The 20123-nt window shown below is 46.8% G+C and overlaps 2 protein-coding genes and 1 long non-coding RNA gene across 3 annotated transcripts in view; 2 read left to right on the top strand and 1 right to left on the bottom strand.

Annotated features, from left to right (window-relative positions):
* Positions 1 to 20123, top strand: part of TWSG1 (twisted gastrulation BMP signaling modulator 1) — a 194694-nt gene that overhangs the window by 96851 nt on the left and 77720 nt on the right. The window lies entirely within an intron of this gene.
* On the top strand, positions 471 to 10339 carry NDUFA4 (NDUFA4 mitochondrial complex associated). Its single transcript, XM_053409448.1, has 4 exons — positions 471 to 629; positions 3065 to 3153; positions 6559 to 6619; positions 10095 to 10339. Exons 1-4 carry the CDS (start codon positions 588 to 590, stop codon positions 10149 to 10151), a joined length of 249 nt encoding a protein of 82 aa, XP_053265423.1. The 5' UTR covers positions 471 to 587; the 3' UTR covers positions 10152 to 10339.
* Positions 16869 to 20123, bottom strand: part of LOC128423885 (uncharacterized) — a 130940-nt gene continuing 127685 nt past the window's right edge. Inside the window, exon 2 of the long non-coding RNA XR_008332885.1 lies at positions 16869 to 17113. This is a non-coding gene — a long non-coding RNA (uncharacterized LOC128423885). The remainder of the gene's footprint in view (positions 17114 to 20123) is intronic.

Raw genomic sequence — 20123 nt, 5'->3', positions numbered from 1 at the left:
CTTGCAAAAGTCCTGCAGATCCATCAGGAATCCTCCTTTCCTCCAAGTCGCCAGCACCTGCCAGATGCACAACGCCCGCCAAGCCTGCAGGGGGCGTGTGCAGCGCCACGCCTCCTTCCTTTGCCTCCCTCCAGCCACAATCAGCAAACCAACACGGCCGCTATCTCCGGACTCCAACTCCCAGCAGCCCCAGCCGTCGCCGCCGATAGTCCGGCGCGGCGGGAGTTGTAGTCCGGCGACCCCTAGCGGCTGCCCGCCTTCTCTCCTTTCTTTGTAGCTGTCTACCCAACTGCCTGCATTCCCTTCGACGCGGACGGGGGGACAGGAATCGACTTATTCGAACCGGGCGCCCGCCTCAGCGTTTTTCTAACGGCTGGTTTACTTCGGAGCGCGTTGCTCGGGGCGGAAAACCGCTTCTTTTCCCTGCAGGCGGGTCCCGGGGCAGCCCGAGAGGGGTCCTCGACGGGGTCCTCGAGTGACATTGGACGCTCGTCAGGCGGCCGCTGAGGCAGAAGGAAAAAAGGGACGGTCGGGGTTGTTGTCGTCGCTGCTGCAGCTCCTCCTTCGCCGCCGTCCGGCCCGCCGCCATGTTCCGCCTCATGCTCACCCACGCGAAGAAGCACCCGAGCGTGAGTCCCGGAGGGAGCGGTATAGGCGGGGGGGGGGAGGGGTTTGTTTTCCTGAGGCGAAGGGAGCGCTATAGGCGGGGGGGGGAGGAGGGAGCCCAGTCGTATTCTGCCCCCCCCAGCCGCCCCCTTTCCCCTTCTCTTCCCTTTTTATTGCCTTTTTCTCTTTTATTTCGAATTTTGTTCCTCGCGCGAGGAAGACTGCGAGACACAAGACGGCAAGAAATCACCCCCCCCCATTTTTTTTAAGGTATGCAAAGGAAAACCAAAACAAAGAAACCCCACAGATTGCAAGAAATTCTCTTTTTTTAGGTATGCAAAGGAAAACCAAAACAAAGAAACCCCACAGATTGCAAGAAATTCTCTTTTTTTAGGTATGCAAAGGAAAACAAAAACGAAGAAACCCCACAGATTGCAAGAAATCCTCTTTTTTTAGGTATGCAAAGGAAAACAAAAACGAAGAAACCCCACAGATTGCAAGAAATCCTCTTTTTTTAGGTATGCAAAGGAAAACAAAAACGAAGAAACCCCACAGATTGCAAGAAATTCTCTTTTTTTAGGTATGCAAAGGAAAACCAAAACAAAGAAACCCCACAGATTGCAAGAAATCCTCTTTTTTTAGGTATGCAAAGGAAAACAAAAACGAAGAAACCCCACAGATTGCAAGAAATCCTCTTTTTTTAGGTATGCAAAGGAAAACAAAAACGAAGAAACCCCACAGATTGCAAGAAATCCTCCTTTTTTAGGTATGCAAAGGAAAAGAAAAACGAAGAAACCCCACAGATTGCAAGAAATCTTTTTTTTTTAAGGTATGCAAAGGAAAAGAAAACCAAAGAACCCCTCACTTTGCAACAAATTCCCCTTTGCCTTTTTAATTGCATACCTACACAGATTGCGTACCTAATAAAAAAGATAGGATTTGTTGCAATCTGCTTTCTGTCCTCGCGCAATTAAAAAGGCAAAGGGGAATTTGTTGCAATGTGTGGGGGGTTTTTTTTGTTTTCCCTTGCATACCTAAAAAAAAAACAACACATAGAATTTGTTGCAAAGGAACAAAAAACAAACAAACCCCGGTTGCAACGAATTCTCCTTTGCTTTTAATTACTGGAGGAAAGGAAACAGATTGTAAAAAATCCTATTTTTTTTAGGCATGCAATGGGGGAGAGAAAACCCCAGATGGCAACAGAATTCTGTTTTGTTTTTTAGTTATGCTAGAAAGACCAAAGCAGGTTGCAACAAATTTCGTTTTATGTTTAAGCAACAGCAACACTCCTAAACCGCCCTTCCTCTCTGCAGGGGGTGGAGAGGTAAACATAGCATACAATAAGAAATATAAAACTTGTCAATAAATAATAGGCACAGATAAATGAGTGAATAGGCTTGTATAGTATTGTTTTAGTCTAAAGGGTTAGGATGCAAAAAAATTTAGGGCAGTGTCCCCTGTCCCCTCCAAAGATACTTTAGAAAAGATGGGATTTCCCTTGGTAAGAGAAGGATAATTTAGCTTTCTGGGCCTTGCAGAGCCTGGGAGCTGCTTTCTTCCCTTCTCTTGGCCTCTGTGATGTTAATTCTTTTGAGCTCTTAAAATGCCTTTGCAGACCACTTTCTCAGGCAGGTTTGCCAGCAGCACTGTGATTCTACAAGCACCTCCTTAATTTTGCTAGCCCCCGCTGCCAGAAGAGACTTGTGGCAGCCATCACCAACTTGGTGCCTTCCAGATGTTGATGGTCCAACTCCCATCATCTCTGACCATTGGCTATGCTGATGCCAATGGCAGTTGGCCTTCAACAACATCTGCATTGATACCCTGTGAAAACGAACCTCTTTGCCTGGGATTTTTGGGTAGGCAGGCAGGTAACAAGGAATTTTGTTTCTGTTGCAGATGAGAGCCCAGGTGGTTCATGGGGCTGTGCTATGCTTTTATCTGTTTTGTACAAGCAGTGTCGAATCCCTTTTATTCTCTTGCGTTTTGCTCTAATGTAACCTCCCCAGGTTAACCTCTTTGGAAGAAAGGCAGGTTAGAAATTCTCTCGTAAATAAAAATTGCGACGGGAGACTTAAAAAACAGTTAACAACCTGGGAGCAGACTGGAGAGGCATGTCGTCTGCCCAAAGGGTTGCTTGAGTGTGGAGGTGTGATTCATAGTTGACCTCTCCTACCCACACTGTTGTCATGGGAGGTCGTCCTGATGGGGCCACAGTATCTTGGACAGAAAACATGGACGCAGGTGGTTTTGAATATGTGCCCCTACCAGTGACAACTTTCCCTTTGCACATATCTCCCCCCTGTTCTTTCCCTTCCATATCCTCATCCCTTTAAGGACATCAGATTACCTACTTTGGGGTCTGACACATTCCCCTTCGGTTCAAACATGCGATGGCAGCTTATCCTGGTATTCAACTTCCGCTTTTGATCTCGAAACATTCTGTTTATCACAGTTGATTCCTCTGTTCATCTTTATTGGGATTGGAGGGACTGGCGCGGGCCTCTACGTCATGCGCCTTGCTCTTCGCAATCCTGATGTCTGGTAAGTCAGCCTTTCTTTCTTCGGTGATCCCTCGTAGCCGAGTAAGATTGTCTTCCCTAAACATGGTTTTAACAGTGAGTCTGTAAGTGACTGCGGAGGCCAATTCTGAATCCACACGTCCTTCCACAGTGGGGACATTGGTTTCCAGGCGGGAGTTGATCACGGTGTGGATTTGCCAAGCGTGCCTTCCTCTTAGCACCTTTCTCCCTTGCGTCCTGAGTTCGAGTGTCTTCAAAGCCCATAACACCTATGGTCAAGGCTGTTCTCCAACTGGAGCGCTCGCAGGCCAGTGTTTCCCAATCGTCGGTGTTTATACTACATTTTTAAAGATTTGCTTTGAGACAGTCTTTAAACCTCTTTTGTTGACCACCAGCATTACACTTTCCATTTTTAAGTTCGGAATAGAGTACAGTCATACCTTGGGTTACAGACGCTTCAGGTTGCATTTTTTCAGGTTACGTACCCACCGAAACCCAGAAGTACCAGAACGGGTTACTTCTGGGTTTCGGGGACCACGCTTTGTGCATGCGCCAAAGCGCCGAATTGCAACCCGCATGTGTGCAGATGCGCTGCTGCAGGTTGCAAATCCTGCGGGTTGCGAACGTGCATCCCGCACAGATCACGATCACAACCCAAGCGTCCACTGTATAGTAGTTGCTTTGGGGAGCCCTTGGCACGGTGTTGAAAATTGCCACCCCCACAAAACCACGTCACGTGCTCACCCCAGGGAGCCAGTGTGGTGTAGTGGTTAAGAGCGGTAGTCAAGTAATCTGGGGAACCGGGTTCACGTCTCCGCTCCTCCACATGCAGCTGCTGGGTGACCTTGGGCCAGTCACACTTCTCTCAAGTCTCTCAGCCCCACTCACCTCACAGAGTGTTTGTTGTGGGGGAGGAAGGGAAAGGAGAATGTTAGCCGCTTTGTGACTCCTGAAGGGGAGTGAAAGGCGGGATATCAAATCCAAACTCTTCTTCTTCTTCACGGATGAATACAAGGGAGCGCTTTTGAAGGGGACCTAAGCTTGACTCCCCTGTGGCAGCTGCACACTGCTTTACTTTACTCAAAATTAACCCCAGGGATCTGTGGCCTAAGTGGATGTGAGCTTGCTTCTTTCAGAAGTGACACCGCCACCAAAAAGCATCTGGGAACCCAGCGGCAGGGATTGGTGGCATGGCAGGGTCAGGCTGATGAGTACCCTTCCAAGCTTCTTGGTTGCAGACCTTTTGCCACTTCTTTAAGTGTTGCCATCTTAAAGCACCACCTGAATAAAATAAGGCATGCTGTGCTGCAGAGGTAGTTTATATGGCTCCCATCTGACTGGGTTGTCCCAGCCATTCTGGGCGGCTTCCAACCAATTATAAAACCACAGCAAAACACTAGCATCAGCTTCTTAGCTTTAGAGCAAGAAAATCAATCATAATAGCATTGCCATTCCTCAGCTGAGTTGTATCCGAGGCATTGCGATGAGCAGTACAGCATAGTTAAAAGGGTATCTTGGAAGAGAGTACAGTGGATGCTCGAGTTGCGAACATGATCTGTGCGGGAGACACATTCACAACCCACAGCGTTCACAACCTGCAGCGCCGTGTGTGTGCATGCGCAGGTTGCAATTTGGCGTTCTGCACATGCGCGAGCTCCGAAACCCAGAAGTAAACTGTTATGGTACTTCCGGGTTCGGCACGGTGTGCAACCCGAAAACACACACCCTGAAGTGTCTGCAACCCGAGGTATGACTGTAAAGCCAATTAACTGTGTGTGCAGAAAGCACAAAGACTAGCAGGAGCCTGCCATGGAGAAAGTGTAGGTAAAAGGTAAAGGACCCCTGGACGGTTAAGCCCAGTCAAAGGCGACTATGGGGTTGTGGCGCTCAGCTCGCTTTCACGCGAGGGAGCCGGCGTTTGTCCACAGACAGCTTTCTGGGTCATGTGGCTAGCATGACGAAACTGCTTCTGGCGCAACGGGACACCGTGACGGAAACCAGAGCACACAGAAATGCCGTTTACCTTCCTGCCACAGTGGGACCTATTTATCTACTTGCACTGGCATGCTTTCGAACTGCTAGGTTGGCAGGAGCTGGGACAGAGCAACGGGAGCTCACCACCGTCACGTGGATGCAAACTGCCGACCTTCTGATTGGCAAGCCCAAGAGGCTCAGGGGTTTAGACCACAGCGCCACCCGCGTCCCAGAGGAAAGTTTAGGACTGGGTTGCCAAACACACCAAAACATAACCGGCTGTGCAATCACATAAACAATTCTCTTCTGTATTTTATCACAGTATCAAATACTTCTCTTGCACATAATCAACACATAAAGTAAAACAATGTAAACAGAAGTCCCAATAGATCAGTTCATTCATAGAGTCCAAATATCTGCTAGTTTCTGTTCCACGTATGTCTTTGTATGTTCATAAAATCCAAATGGGAGCTTACTACAGTTCCACAGAATCTTGACAAGGATTTATGGAATAATGCCTTGTTTCGCCTTCCTGGGCTTCATCAGTTGTACATGATCATATGTGGTATATCAAGATACAGTGGACGCTCGGGTTGCGAACATGATCCGTGCGGGAGGCACATTTGCAACCTGCAGCACCACGTCTGCACATGCGTGGGTTGCGATTCGGGGCTTATGCGCAAAGAGTGATTTAGCGTTTCTGTGCATGTGCGAGCGCCAAAACCCGGAAGTAACCCATTCCTGTACTTCTGGGTTTTGGCGCGTCCGTATCCCGAAAACGCACAACCTGAAGCGTCTGTAACCCGAGGCATGACTGTAATGGAACTTTTGACATGGTGGCTTCGTGGTGCTTTAACTGGCTTTAAAGGAGGGACGTGGGTGGTGCTGTGGGTTAAACCACAGAGCCTAGGACTTTCCCATCAGAAGGTCGGCGGTTCAAATCCCAGCGACAGGGTGAGCTCCCGTTGCTCGGTCCCTGCTCCTGTCAACCTAGCAGTTCGAAAGCATGTCAAAGTGCAAGTAGATAAATAGGTACCGCTCCGGTGGGAAGGCAAATGGCGTTTCCATGCGCTGCTGTGGTTCGCCAGAAGCGGCTTCGTCATGCTGGCCACATGACCCGGAAGCTGTACGCCGGCTCCCTCGGCCAATAAAGCGAAATGAGTGCCGCAACCCCAGAGCCGGCCACGACTGGACCTAATGGTCAGGGGTCCCTTTACCTTTACCTTAAAGGAGTTTTACTAATACTTGTGATACGGTGGGCTTTTTTTTTACATCCCACATTATAAAAGAAGTGTGCGCTTCTGGTGGCATTGAGGAGGCCATGATCATTAAATTGGTGAGACCCTTGTGCCGACAGTTGGGTAGAGCGGTTATGCTTTATGCTGTATGTTTTTCTCCTTCTTACAAAGATGTACTGACTGCTGTCTGCCTCTTGTCATGTTTCTCTGCCTAGTTGGGACAGAAAGAACAACCCGGAGCCTTGGAACAAGCTGGGACCCAATGACCAGTACAAGGTATGGTACAAAATACCGTATTTTTTGCACCATAACACTCACTTTTTCCCTCCTAGAAAGTAAGGGGAAATGTCTGTGCGTGTTATGGAGGGAATGCCTACGGGTGGCATGCCTACGGATTTTCCTCCTCTAAAAACCTCGTGCGTGTTATGGTCGGGTGCGTGTTATAGAGCGAAAAATACGGTACTTAACTAGGGTTATAGTGCTGGTTATCCTATAGGCCAGGAATAGGGAGTCTGGTGTCCAGCAGAGGTTGATGGACTCCAAGTCCCATCAGCCCCATCCATTGATTAGGAATGATGGGAGTAGAAATCCAACTCAGATATTTCAGGTAATCACCAAATAGCACCTTAAACCCAGGTTATGGTTGCCACAACAAAATCTTGAGGCACCATTTTTTCGTGGTGCCATTTAATATACACCAGTGAACCTCCTTGAGATCTATGGATGATGATTATCATTTATTATTTATACCCCACCCTTCCCGGTTCAAAAACCGGCCTCAGGGCATCTAACAACAAATTTAAAACACTTATATATAAAAGCAGCATAAAATAACAGTGTGAAAACATGAACAACAGTAAAATTCAAAAATCAATTTAGGGGAAATAAGCATTAGATAATCCCCAGGGCTAGCTGGCTGAATTGGTCCTACTTGGGCCAGCAAGGAGGCCAGGGGAGAATTAGCTGTGGGGTCTCAGAGCGGGTAATATTCATAAAAGGGGAAGGGAAATAAAAGATCAGGCTGAATTCAGATTAAAGGCCAGGCGGAATAGCTCTGTCTTACAGGCCCGACGGAAGTTAAATCCTGCAGGGCCCTGGTCTCATGGAACAGAGCATTCCACCAGGTTGGAGCCATCACTGAAAAGGCCCTGGTGGAGGATAGTCTGACTTCCTCAGGGCCCGGGACCTCTAAACTATGGTTGTTCATGGATGAAAGGCGGTTAATAATAATGTGTGATCACAGCATTTCAGGGGGTTGGACTAGATGACCCTTGGGTCCCTTCTATGATTCTTCACTCTCCCCTCCAGTTCAATCTTCTCAACTCTGACTGAATCCGCATGATAGATCCCTGAGTTGCTGCCATTGACTCGTGATTCTTCCTGCAAAATTGCTTTTAAGCCCATTGAAGTTGAATGATTAGAGATCTTTTCCTCCTACCGAATCAGTGGGGTATAATTTCAGTGTGTGTGAGACAGAAGAATTGTAATATTAACTGCCTGTTTAGGGCTCCTAGGCACTTACCCATTTTCTTGCAGTTCAGCTCTGAAAATACTTCTGCCTGCCCTTGCACAACTGTGTGATATTTAAGGCATCCCAGCTCTTGTCTGCCAAAGAGAGCAAAAAGCTCTCTTTCTCCCATATTAGGCTTTGTATAAAAGCCGTTGTCTGGCTGTGCTGCTAAAAGAGGCCAGAGGCATGTGAAAATGAGAACACTTTGAGAACTGGTGCTTTAAATAACTTGAGATGTTTAGTGTTGCGTTCTAAACAAAACGTACAAACTCTTGCAATGTAAATGTTACTCAAGATCCAGGAAAGGCAGCCAGCAGCCTGGAAAATAAATCTCACTGTGAGGATGCGTTCGTGCATCCTGAATAAGGATGCAGCATTTAGCTGATAAATATTAAAGCAGCTGCTCCTGATTTAATTTAAAAACCAATTAACTATAAAAGGCTTTATCACCTGTAGGTGGTAAGTCTCACCTTTGAGTGAGAAGGGGAAATGGCTTTGTTAAAGGGGCCCCTTCAACAACAGTGGCATGCATTATTTAAACCACAATCTGTTTCTTAAACTTTTATTTATATGCAGATGTATACAGATTTGCTTAAAACTCGTAATATGCTGCAAATTTAGTTGGTTAAACTGGCCACCAGTCCTATAACTTCAACTGATCATAATATAGTGATCCAAAAGTCTTGGCATGTGTGCAGTCTGCAATCTGGAGAACAGGGCAACTAAGATCGTGTACATTTCTGACCTCCTGTCAGAGGAGATTACTATTTATTCTGCAAAACTATGAAACTTAAGGCTTGCGTTCTGGGCTACTTCACAACCCCCGGCAGATGATTTTCAGGGGGGCACCCAGGTGCAGTGAGTAAGAAGAGAGTGAAAACAAGGTCTTGCATAATGTCACCATTTGGGTACAACTTGAACTGCTAAAAGGTTTAAAGGCTTGTTCTGGGAGTTCAAAAACTTTTGATGCAATCCGGAGGAGAATTAAGCCTTTCTTGAGTCCACTGAAATAAAATAGCCTAAAACGGAGTGCTACGTTCTAGGCTTTCACAAAATCTTCTTTCACCATTTTGTGATCTACAGCTCTCAAACGACTGAGACCTAAAGAAAAACAGAAGCTTTTTTTGGGCTTCAGTGTTTATATACTCAGTGACCTGTCTTTCAAATACAGTGGTACCTCGGAATCCGCTCCGGAAGTCCGTTTGACTTCCAAAATGTTCAGAAACCAAGGCGCCGCTTCCGATTGGCTGCAGGAAGCTGCTGCAGCCAGTCGGAAGCCACGGACGTTGCGTCGGACATTTGGGTTCCAAAGAAGGTTCGCAAACTGGAACACTCACTTCCGGGTTTGCGGCATTCAGGAGCCAAAACGTTTGACTCGCAAGGCGTTTGGGATCCAAGGTAAGTGGAAATGAAACAGGTGGTTGCAATGGTGAAATTATGGTGGCGCTGTCACTCTGTAATGGCGGTGCTGAAGTCGTAAGTCAGATCTCCTATTTATAGCCAAGGAGAGGACTGTTCCCCCAAGGCCCTACCTTCCAAGTAACAGTGACCTAAGGTTTTCCAGTAAAACATGAAATGGTGCACACACTACATCTTGTTCGTGCGCTTCGTTCATAACTTTTCCCTTAGTTAAATCAACAATAATACTTTAATTACTTAAACCCTGCCCATCTGGCTGGATTTCCCCAGCCGCTATGGGCGGCTTCCAGCAAAATATAAAAAATAATGTCAAACATTAAAAACTTCCCTAAACAGGGCTGCCTTCAGATGTCTTCTAAAAGTTGTGTGGTTCTTTATCTCCTTGACATCTGATGGGAGGGTGTTCCACAGGGCGGGCGCCACCACCGAGAAGGCCCTCTGCCTGGTTCCCTGTAACCTCACTTCTCGCAGGGAGGGAACCTCCAGAAGGCCCTCTCATCTGGACCTCAGTGTCCGGGCAGAACGATGGGGGTGGAGACGCTCCTTCAGGTATACTGGGCCATTTAGGGCTTGAAAGGTTCAGCAACAACACTTTGAATTGTGGTCGGAATTGTACTGGGAGCCAATGTTTCAGGCCCAGTGTTATATGGTCTCGGCAACCACTTCAGTTACCAGTCTAGCTGCCGCATTCTGGATTAATTGTAGTTTCTGAGACACCTTCAAAGGTAGCCCCACGTAGAGCGCATGGCAGTAGTCCAAGCAGAAGGTAACCCTTTGTACGCATAGGATTTTCATCCTAACAGCTGTGCTTCCCTCTTCCAGTTCTATGCGGTGAACGTGGACTACGACAAGCTGAAAAAGGATCGCCCAGATTTCTGAAGAGCAAACGTTCTCCCCTCTACAAGCTGCACAAAATGAAGTGGTTTAGGTCTTCCAGAAGCCATCCGCACAACTCATACGCTTAAATGATCCAGGAAATGTTAAAACTGTTTGCACAATGCACTTAAATCATGTTTTGCGACAGAGCTTGTTGGGACCCTAATAAAACCTAAAGCTTGAAATCTTAACACTTTTTTCTTTTTGTGGCGCAAGAGTTTCCTGACATGGGCAGCTGCGTGAATTCGATGGGAGGGCGGAGTTGAAATAATTTATCATAAATATTTGTGGTTTGCAGCCGTACGCCAGTGCCTAAAAATAAAAAGCTGTCAGCCTTGACTGATGTGAAATCCTCAGTTAAAAATAAGCACTCTCATGTTCTTTTTTTCTGAAATGCATTTACTAAAGAGCAGGGAAGCAGTATTTCAAGTGTAGCTTATGCTGGAAAATAGCAGAATTCCAATACCTTTGCTGATCTTCAGCATAGACTTAAGAGAATTGGTTTGGGGTATAAATTGATTGGGGTGTAACATCTTTTATGTTGCAGAAGGAGGGAAGGAGAAAGCTTAAGTAGCTGCCTCGCAGCACCGCTGCACCCATGTCTACTTGGAAGTAAGTCCTACTGAATTCAGTGGGGCTTCCTACCATGTAGGTGAGATTGTAGCCTTTGCCATTTTTGAGAGAGCTGTGGTATCAAGTGATCAAAAATAAAAGTAAATGACTAAAACAAAATCCTTGTGTCTGAATAGCAAGTTCATGACACTTAAGCTTTTGCCAGCGCAACAATGAAATGGTCCTCTTCTGATCTCACAACAGTGGAAAGGCATCATTTAATAATAATAATAATTTTTATTATTTATTTTGTTTGTTTGTTTATTAGACAGTGAGCGCTTGGTAGGCAGAGCTGAGGAGTGGGAATCTTAAGTCAGGGACACTGAGAACTTCAAATGTTTTTGTTCCTTCCTCGGAAAGGGAGAAATGGTTACCAAATAAAAATAAATAGGGGGAAAAGATACTCGAAGAAACTGCCAGTACATAATTCAGTTAATGCAGAGAAAAAGTAAAAAGGGACAGTGCTGGAATGGTTTCAGAATTTCTGATTTGGGAGTGCATTATCGGACTTTCTGAAACTTGTTCCCCTTTTCAAGTGCTATGTTAAAAGATTCTCTCTTCAAAGTCTTCCTTTGTAATGTAAGAAAGCCCGCTGGGTCAGGCCAGTGGCCCAAGTTCAGCATCCTGTGTAAAAAGTGCAAACAGAATCTGAGTACAGCAGCACTTGTGATTCTCAGAAGCTGATGCACAGAAACACGCCGCCTTTGGAGCTGGAGGTAATATGTAGCCATCAGTTGACAAATCGCCCGGTTCAAATGGCACCCACCTGAGGATGGTTTTATCCAGATGTGAACCTGGCTTCACCTAGGTGCCACCACTAGCTGCCAATGGACAGCATCCCTCCTTACAGCTGCCAAGAGTCGGAGATTTGTTAGGAGACCTCCATTCCCCTTTTGGGACTACAACTCATAATAATTAATCAAATGTTTAAAGCTTCCCTAAACAGGGCTGCCTTCAGATGTCTTCTAAAAGTCAGACAGTTGTTTATTTCCTTGACATCTGGTGCGAGGGCGTTCCACAGGGAGGGCGCCACCACCGAGAAGGCCCTCTGCCTGGTTCCCTGTAGCTTCGCTTCTCGTAGGGAGGGAACTGCCAGAAGGCCCTCGGATCTGGACCTCAGTGTCCGGGCAGAACGATGGGGGTGGAGACGCTCCTTCAGATCTTGCGTTTTAACATTCCTCCTAAGTTTTTGACCCGTCAACCAGGATTTAAAAGTAGTGTCTTTTTTTTTACAAACGCTCTTTTGCCAAGGGGATTTGGGAAACGTAATTTCTACTCAAACAACAACCTAGAAAATAATTTTAAAATATGGAAAGAAGAAAGTCCATGAATGCTGCTGCTCATTCCATTTTTAAATTTTTGTTAGGGGCATTTTTGCCTGTTGTTGCTTAGTTGAGAGAGGGGCAGCCTGTTTAGGGGTTGGAGTGCTCGGGCATTGGGGTGGGGGTTCAAATACAGTCCTCTAGCTCTTTCTGGGTCTCAGGACACCCCCCTGACATCCCTCCTTCACCCCTCACCAGCCCTAACTTTCTACCTCCTTGAGGGTTTTGGCCTGGCTGGAATTTGCCTTTGAGCTCCGAGAATGCCCCATGCTTGCCTAGATCGACGATAGAGAGGGATGGTCTGAAGCGGCAACCTTCCTGTACCAAGGTAAAATGCTCATCTCGGTGCTTGGCCTGCTTTTGCCTCTGGAACTGCCTGCCACTGGAATGTGGCCCCTCCTGGAAAGATGTCCAGAATGGGAACGTGGCTCTCCGCCTGAAAACAGCACATCCCGTAGTAGATTGTTGACCATACAGGAGCCACGTCACACCAGAGCAGGCTAATCCAGTAACAGGACCACTGCTTTTTTTGACAACTGGAATTATGCACAGCAAGTGCAAATGCTGAGTGCTTCTTTTCTCCAACGCTGATTTTCTTCATGGGAAAGTCCATCATGGAAACTCCTAGTTGAAGCCTGAAGAGCTACAGCCCAGCCTATTTCCCAGAAATAGAAAAATGCAACCTGTGCTGCTGATAGTAGTACGACTCATGCAACATGTTGGCGACTAATATACACACAATAATTACCAAAATAATTATACATTCTTTATCAATCTTCTGAGAAAAATACAAAACCTTGTGCAAAGCCACACAGACTTGCGAACTACCCAACCTAAGATGAACTTATAACGTCTGATTTCAATGGATGTTTCAAATGCTTAACTCAGTCTTGTTTTCTTTATCTTTTTAGGTAAGTTCATGAAGATAGCAACAAAAGGTAAGTTTGATGTTGTTCACAATACTGAGAGATGCTAGTGGAGTTGTAGATGGATGTTAATGAAGTTGTAGACGACAGGGTGCCGGCGTTTTGCACCTGTTTCGCCCTGGTATATTCAGGGCGAATATACCAGGTATATTCAGTTTCAGAGAGAATACTATTTCAGAGAGAATTTCAGAGAGAATACTATTTCTTGGCGTAAGCTTAAGAGACTGATTTGCTTAGCTTAAGACAAGAAATAGTAATCTCCGTGAAACTGAATATCAATATACGTATCAAGGGTTTGAGATTAAACCACTGAAGAAGCCCGGAAAACTATCTTGGGAGTGTACTACCTGCAAGCCCCAGTTAAAGGGCCCCATCGGGGGTGAACAGCGGCCCCTTGATTACTTGGACTGCCAGGGCGAAGCTGGTGCAAAACGCCGCCACCCTGTCTCTACAACTTCATTAACTTCCATCTACAACTTCACTAGCATCTCTTGGTATTGTGAACAACATTGAACTTACCTTTTGTTGCTATCTTCATGAACTTACCTAAAAAGATAAAGAAAACAAAAGACTGAGTTAAGCATTTGAAAAATCCCTTGAAGCCAGACATTATAAGTTCATCTTAGGTTGGGTAGTTTGCAAGTCTCTGTGGCTTTGCACAAGGTTTTGTATTTTTCTCAGAAGGTTGATAAAAGAATGTATTATTATTTTGGTCATTATTGTGTGTATATTAGTCGCCAATGTGTTGCATGAGTCGTGCCATTTCCCAACCTCAGCAAAGCACGGGAATTTGGGTGAGCTTGCCCCAATTGTTCATACACCGACAGCAAAAGTGGATTTTGTAAGCGTGGTACCTACAAGAGATCTCTTGGGAGAAGCTACTTCTACATTAGCAGTAGGATAGTGAAAGGAGTGAAGCAGAAACTGGGTCACCTGTTTGACTGTGACATCAGCAGTAGAGAGAGATCGGCCTTTGCCAACCTAGTGCCCTCCAGGTGTTTTGCTCGTCCTGCTTTTGCCTCTGGAACTGCCTGCCACTGAATTCGGTCAAGTAGTAGCAGGCGTTACGGTTATCCTCCTTATCTTTGAAATGCGGGTGTATAACGTTTCTCTCAAGATCAGCGTGCCCGTCAAAGTACCAGAAAAACTTTTTAAAAGTTGCAAAGCCGTTCGATCTACTAAAAATGTTTATTGCTGATAAACATCTTAAAATCTTCCCTAGTTTACAGACGGAACAAAAAAGTTCATTGTTATGAGCACATTATTCTCCTCTGCTCCGTGAAACAAATATATTCAGTACATCTGCTCTCTTATTCAAAACATTTACATCTCTACGTAACAGATCTATGCCGCTATCCCAACTATAATCGTATTTGAAATAATAGATCTATATTAATATTTCTTTCTTCCAACTATCAGTTTTTCAATTTATTTAGCTGCTTTCTCTCTCATTAGCTCTCTACCAGTATCATATTGATTATTAAATACAGTTAAGTTTTCTGACTGTAATCTTAAAACTCACCCCTTGTTCTTCTTAAAGGTTAGGGATTTTGCACCATCATATTGACATTTGCAAAATGCTTCCGTTTATCCTCCAAGCAAACTGCCATGTTCCATGTCACTCCCATCATTTGTGGCTGGCAAAATGTTCATTTATCTCCCTTACAGTGGGTATAAGCCTATAAAATCTAGTTACATATCAGGGTATTTTTTTCTTTCCAGGGCGGGCTAATACTGTGCAGCTGCAACTTCATTTTTAAAACCTACTCATTATTATCTGGCTCCTGCAGTTTCTCTCTTACACACGCACCCTCCATGTGCTGAAGATTGCTCGGGTTAGAGAGCTTGCAAAATGGTCCTTCTGCAGCCTTGAAGCCTTGTAACACTTTAAACTTTGGATTAACCATGGATATCCACAAAACCTACTTTTTTTCCATGGACTTAAATACAGGAACCTCTAGGAAGCTTATACCAGTGTTGTCTACCTTGACCAGAGATTTGAGACCAGGCTCCCTCCGAGCCCTACCTGGAGATGCCGTTCGGAATTCGAATTTGAGACCTGCTGCACGCAAAGCAGAGGCTCTGCACCTGAGCGACCGCCAGTTAGGAGCCTAGGACTTGCCGATCAGAAGGTCGGCTGTTCGAATCCCCGCAACGGGGCGAGCTCCTGTTGCTCAGTCCCTGCTCCTGCCCACCTAGCAGTTCAAAAGCACATCAAAATGCAAGTAGATAAATAGGTACCACTCCAGTGGGAAGGTAAATGGCATTTCCGTGCGCTGTTCTGGTTCGCCAGAAGCGGCTTAGTCCTGCTGGCCACATGACCTGGAAGATGTACACCAGCTCCCTTGGCCAATAAAGCGAGATGAGCACTGCAACCCCAGAGTCGGCTACGACTGGACCTAATGGTCAGGGGTCCCTTTACCTTTACAGGTTCTGCTTCATCCTGTCCCATGAAACAAAGGTGTCGAGATTGAGGCGGCAATTTTAAACCCTCTCATGTGGGAGGAAGCCCCACTGAATTCGGCCGGCCTTACTTCTGAGTAAACATAGATAGGGGTTGTGTGCTGTAAGGTTTTCAAGTGGGTCCCAATATGTTAATTTTTTTTTTAAAAAAGGGAAAAGCCATCAACGTGGAAGTCTGCATTATTTACCTGCTTGGTGGACGAGTGGAGAGTCGCAATCTTCAAGGCAGGTGAATTTTGAATCGATTTGGAGCAGCTTTGGAGTCGATTTTTTGCTGAAGGGGTGGGTCCAAATGCTGTTGGACTCCCAGCAGCCCTATTGATCAGGGGTTGGGTAAGGAGTTGTGGCCCAACAACATCTGGAAGGCGAAAGGTTTCCCACCCCTGTTTTAGCACATTTAATCCCGGTATTACGAAGGCGATCTTCAATTTATGCCCATCTGGAAAAGGTCACTGGATTACTGGGCACACCACTAGGTCACAGAATCCAAGAAATGTCTTGTTAGAATGGACCCTGTGGATCATCTAGCCAAGGTTTCCCAAACTTGGGCCTCCAACAGTTTCTGGACTACAATCCCCATCATCCCTGACTAGCTAGGGGGGATGGGAGTTGTAGTCCAAAAACAGCTGGAGGACCAAGTTTGAGAAACCCCGGTCTAGTCCAACCCCCTGCAATACAGGAATATGCAAGCTGTCTCGTACTGGGATTGATCCTGCCATCTTGCACCACGCTCTAAGAGAGTCGTGGCCTGATAGAAAACAGGTTGCGATTGCTGCAATACTAACCATGCAGACATATGGTTCAAAATAATGTATTTAGGGACCCATTTCTTAAAGGCGAGTCCCAGAGACGAAAACACTGAAAACGCAGCTGTGAGACAAACTCGGGCCATCTTGCCTGCAAGTCGAGATTCACAGCATCAACACCACTGGTGGAGCTTTTCCTGCACTTTTAAATGAATCACAGTATAGGGCAAATCTAATTCAACACTGCGGATGGATGGAGCAAAACAGCCGGGTCTAACATTTTTAACACTCATTAAAGGTCAGAAGCCTGTTCTGTTAGAAATGGGTAAGGTTTTAAGAGCTGAGGATTGGGGTCTGGACGGGGACACCTTAGCTCCTCCAGATTTTGTAGGACTCCAACTCTCGGTAGCCCCAGAAACCAGCATGGCTAAAGGCCAGGATGGTGGGAATTAATAGTCCAGCAAAATCCGAAATGCCACGCAGGGTCTCCACCCCTGTTAATGGGGAATCTCCTCTTTTTAAAACTCTTGAGCGAAGGATCTGCAAGTCGATATGTTTTGGGCAAACTCGAGGTAGATTGCACCAGCAAATTCTGCTTTCGTGGTCAGCTTGGGTGCAAGCTAGTGGGAACAGAAGGCTTTAAGGATATCCGGAATGGTGGTGGATCACATTTGCTCTTTTTCAGAGCAAAATTATGTGAAGGGCAAGAGGAACTTTCCCGAAACCACTGCTGGGAAGACATAAGCAAACAAGGTGTCTCTCATAATGTATACCCTTAGTCTAAGTGCTCCAAAAACCTGGCGTTGTCCTTCATGAATTAGATGGAACCCGGAATAAAATAAATATTTTGAGATTACTGCCTTCACCCATAAAGGATAAGGGTCCCATCGGTTTGCCTAGACCAGCCATAGGCAAGCTCGGCCCTCCAGATGTTTTGAGACTACAATTCCCATCATCCCTGACCACTGGCCCTGTTTGTTGTTGTTGTTGTTTAGTCGTTTAGTCGTGTCCGACTCTTCGTGACCCCCTGGACCAGAGCACGCCAGGCATTCCTGTCTTCCGCTGCCTCCCGCAGTTTGGTCAAACTCATGCTGGTAGCTTAAAGAACACTATCCCACCATCTCGTCCTCTGTTGTCCCCTTCTCCTTGTGCCCTCCATCTTTCCCAGCATCAGGGTCTTTTCCAGGGAGTCTTCTCTTCTCATGAGGTGGCCAAAGTCTTGGAGCCTCAGCTTCAGGATCTGTCCTTCCAGTGAGCACTCAGGGCTGATTTCCTTCAGAATGGATCGGTTTGATCTTCTTGCAGTCCATGGGACTCTCAAGAGTCTCCTCCAGCACCAGAATTCAAAAGCATCAATTCTTCGGCGATCAGCCTTCTTTATGGTCCAGCTCTCACTTCCATACATCACTACTGGGGAAACCATAGCTTTAACTGTATGGACCTGTTGGCTAGGGATGATGGGAGTTAGTCCCAAACATCTGGAAGGCCAAGTCTGCCTATGCCTGGCCTGGACTCTGGAGAAGAGTTGCAATCAACTTGCGGCAGCAGGAACCAATGGCAGGACAAGGCAACGGCCGTCACTCACCACAGCTATGCTTCCCCTTAACTGAGGGTGCCTCTGAATACCAGCTGCTGCAGATCGCAGAATCAGAGCTGGAAGGGACCGCAAGGGTCATCTAGTCCACCTCCTATTTCTTGCCCAATGTGGGTTTCGAACCCACGACCCTGAGATTAAGTCTCTCCTGCTCTCCCAACTGAGCTACGCCAGATCGCAAGTGGGGAAGAATTCCTGTTGCACCCAGGTCCTTCTTTGCAGGCTTGCCACTGGGGCATCTGCTTGCTGGACTGGATGGTCCTCTGGCCTGATCCTGCAGCCAGGCTCTTCTGGATGGGGCTCAAAGCGAAATACTGGTTCCCACCCTATGGAGAGAAGGGGATATCCTTCTTTTAATAGGCATTAGTCTGAGCTGCGCCAGCACCAGGGCTTGGCTTGATGTCGCAGAGCCAATTCTGGCTTGGGTCAACTCTGACTAAGGCTTACAGAGTGCTCAACATAGCATTGTATCTTCCCCGCTACGCACAGTCGCCAGGCAAAGACCAAAACGACTGGAATTGGGTGTTTAGCTAAGGGCAGAACAGCAGGTTCAGGTCAGAATATAAAATCAGCAGGGACTAACATTACACAAGCTTTGAGTATGAAGCAATCTGGCCACTAAAGCAGAGCTTTCCAAACTTTTCATGTTGGCGGCACACTTTTGAGGCACGCATTATTTCACGACACAGTCATTCAGTTTTACTAGCAAACCAGGGGTTAAACTAACCTCTTTCCGGCCCCGGGAGGAGAGTGGGGAGCTTTCACAAGACACACCTATACCCTGCAGCCGACACGCTAATGTGTCAGTTTGGAAAGCTGTGCGTTAAAGGATCAGCTGGGATGCAAAACGAGGAAGTTCCAAGCTGTTTGCGGAACAAGATACGAAGGAGTGGGAGAAGCAGAAAGGAAAAGTAGTGGTGGCAGCTTGTAGGAACGGTTTTCCTGTGTCGCAAGAGGCCTCAGCACTACAAAGGCAGATGTTTGAAGATCTCCAGGCACAACTGGCAGAAGGAGCAAGATGCTCCAACTAGCAGTATTTAGTCTTGAGTTGCAGCCTACTACAGAAAGGAGGGAAAGGGGTGGAGAGAAGCCACACACACACACACACACACACACACACACACACACCCATCAGCCCCAACTAGAATGGCACTCGGGTTGCGAACATGATCCGTGCGGGAGGCACGTTCGCAACCCGCAGCGCTGTGTCTGCGCACACACGGGTTGCAATTCGGCGCTTCTGTGCAAACCACGATTTAGCGCTTCTGCGCATGTGTGACCGCCGAAACCCGGAAGTAACCCGTTCTGGGGCTTCCTGTTTTCGGCGGGTCCGTAACCCGAAAAAACGCAACCTGAAGCGTCTGTAACCCAAGGTATGACTGTAGTCTGGGAGGATGGGTGCTAAGCCCAGCAGCAAACAGTGAGTGCCATGGGCCCTCACTGCAGCCCCAGGGAGGTTTCTCAAACAGACACCAGCACTGAGAATCAACTCAAAAACAGCCTGGGCCAATCTGGTGCACTCCAGATATTTCGGACCCCAATTCCCATCAGCCCCAGGGTCACGCTGACTACTGACTTGAGAGCAAGCAGTCCTTCTGTCTAGTCAAGACACACACATACCTGCAGAGCTCGGAGGAGCGAGCCGTCCACCGCAGGTAAGCCTGTTTAATGGTCACAGATCTAGCTGGCTACAGGTAGCACGACCCTGCTGATGCAAGGATGACCGAATGCTGTTCTGGCTTGCGGCACTTGCTAGATGCCCAACCAGACTGCACATACAGAAAGACCAGGCCTGGAAAGCTCCTATTTCCTAAAGTACAGCAACAGGATGTCAGCTCCTTGTTAGGAAGGCCGGTCTGGAGGAATTTAAGGAGGGCATTTCCTGATAAGAACCTCCACCTTAACACACACAAAAATTTTCACAAGCAAATCAAGGGCCAGTTAAGCCGGTGGTGAGAACCTGCCCTTTCCTCCCCACCAGTGATATTGGACTCCCAACTCCTAGCAGCCAGCATGGCCAATGGTCAGAGCTGGCAGGAGGTTTTAATTCCAGCAACACATGGAGGGAGACAGTTTCCTCATCCCTGCAGTAAATGGTGGATATGGAGGGTTGGCTTGGCAATGAAAAGCAGCCCAGGAGGCAGAAAGAACAAGGTAAGAAGCCACCGAGATTCTGGACTGGAAGTCCCCTGCTCTCAACACTTCCTGATGGGGTCGCCATGTTCAGAACCAAGCAACGTTCACCTTTCTCCCCCACCTTCCAGCAGCCATTATACCTCACAGCACAAACTGGGTTTTCCTTTCTTTTGCAC

Source organism: Podarcis raffonei, chromosome 12 (assembly GCF_027172205.1).
Source record: "Podarcis raffonei isolate rPodRaf1 chromosome 12, rPodRaf1.pri, whole genome shotgun sequence".
In the NCBI taxonomy this organism is placed as follows: domain Eukaryota; kingdom Metazoa; phylum Chordata; class Lepidosauria; order Squamata; family Lacertidae; genus Podarcis; species Podarcis raffonei.
This window is presented reverse-complemented; position numbering and strand designations above follow the sequence as displayed.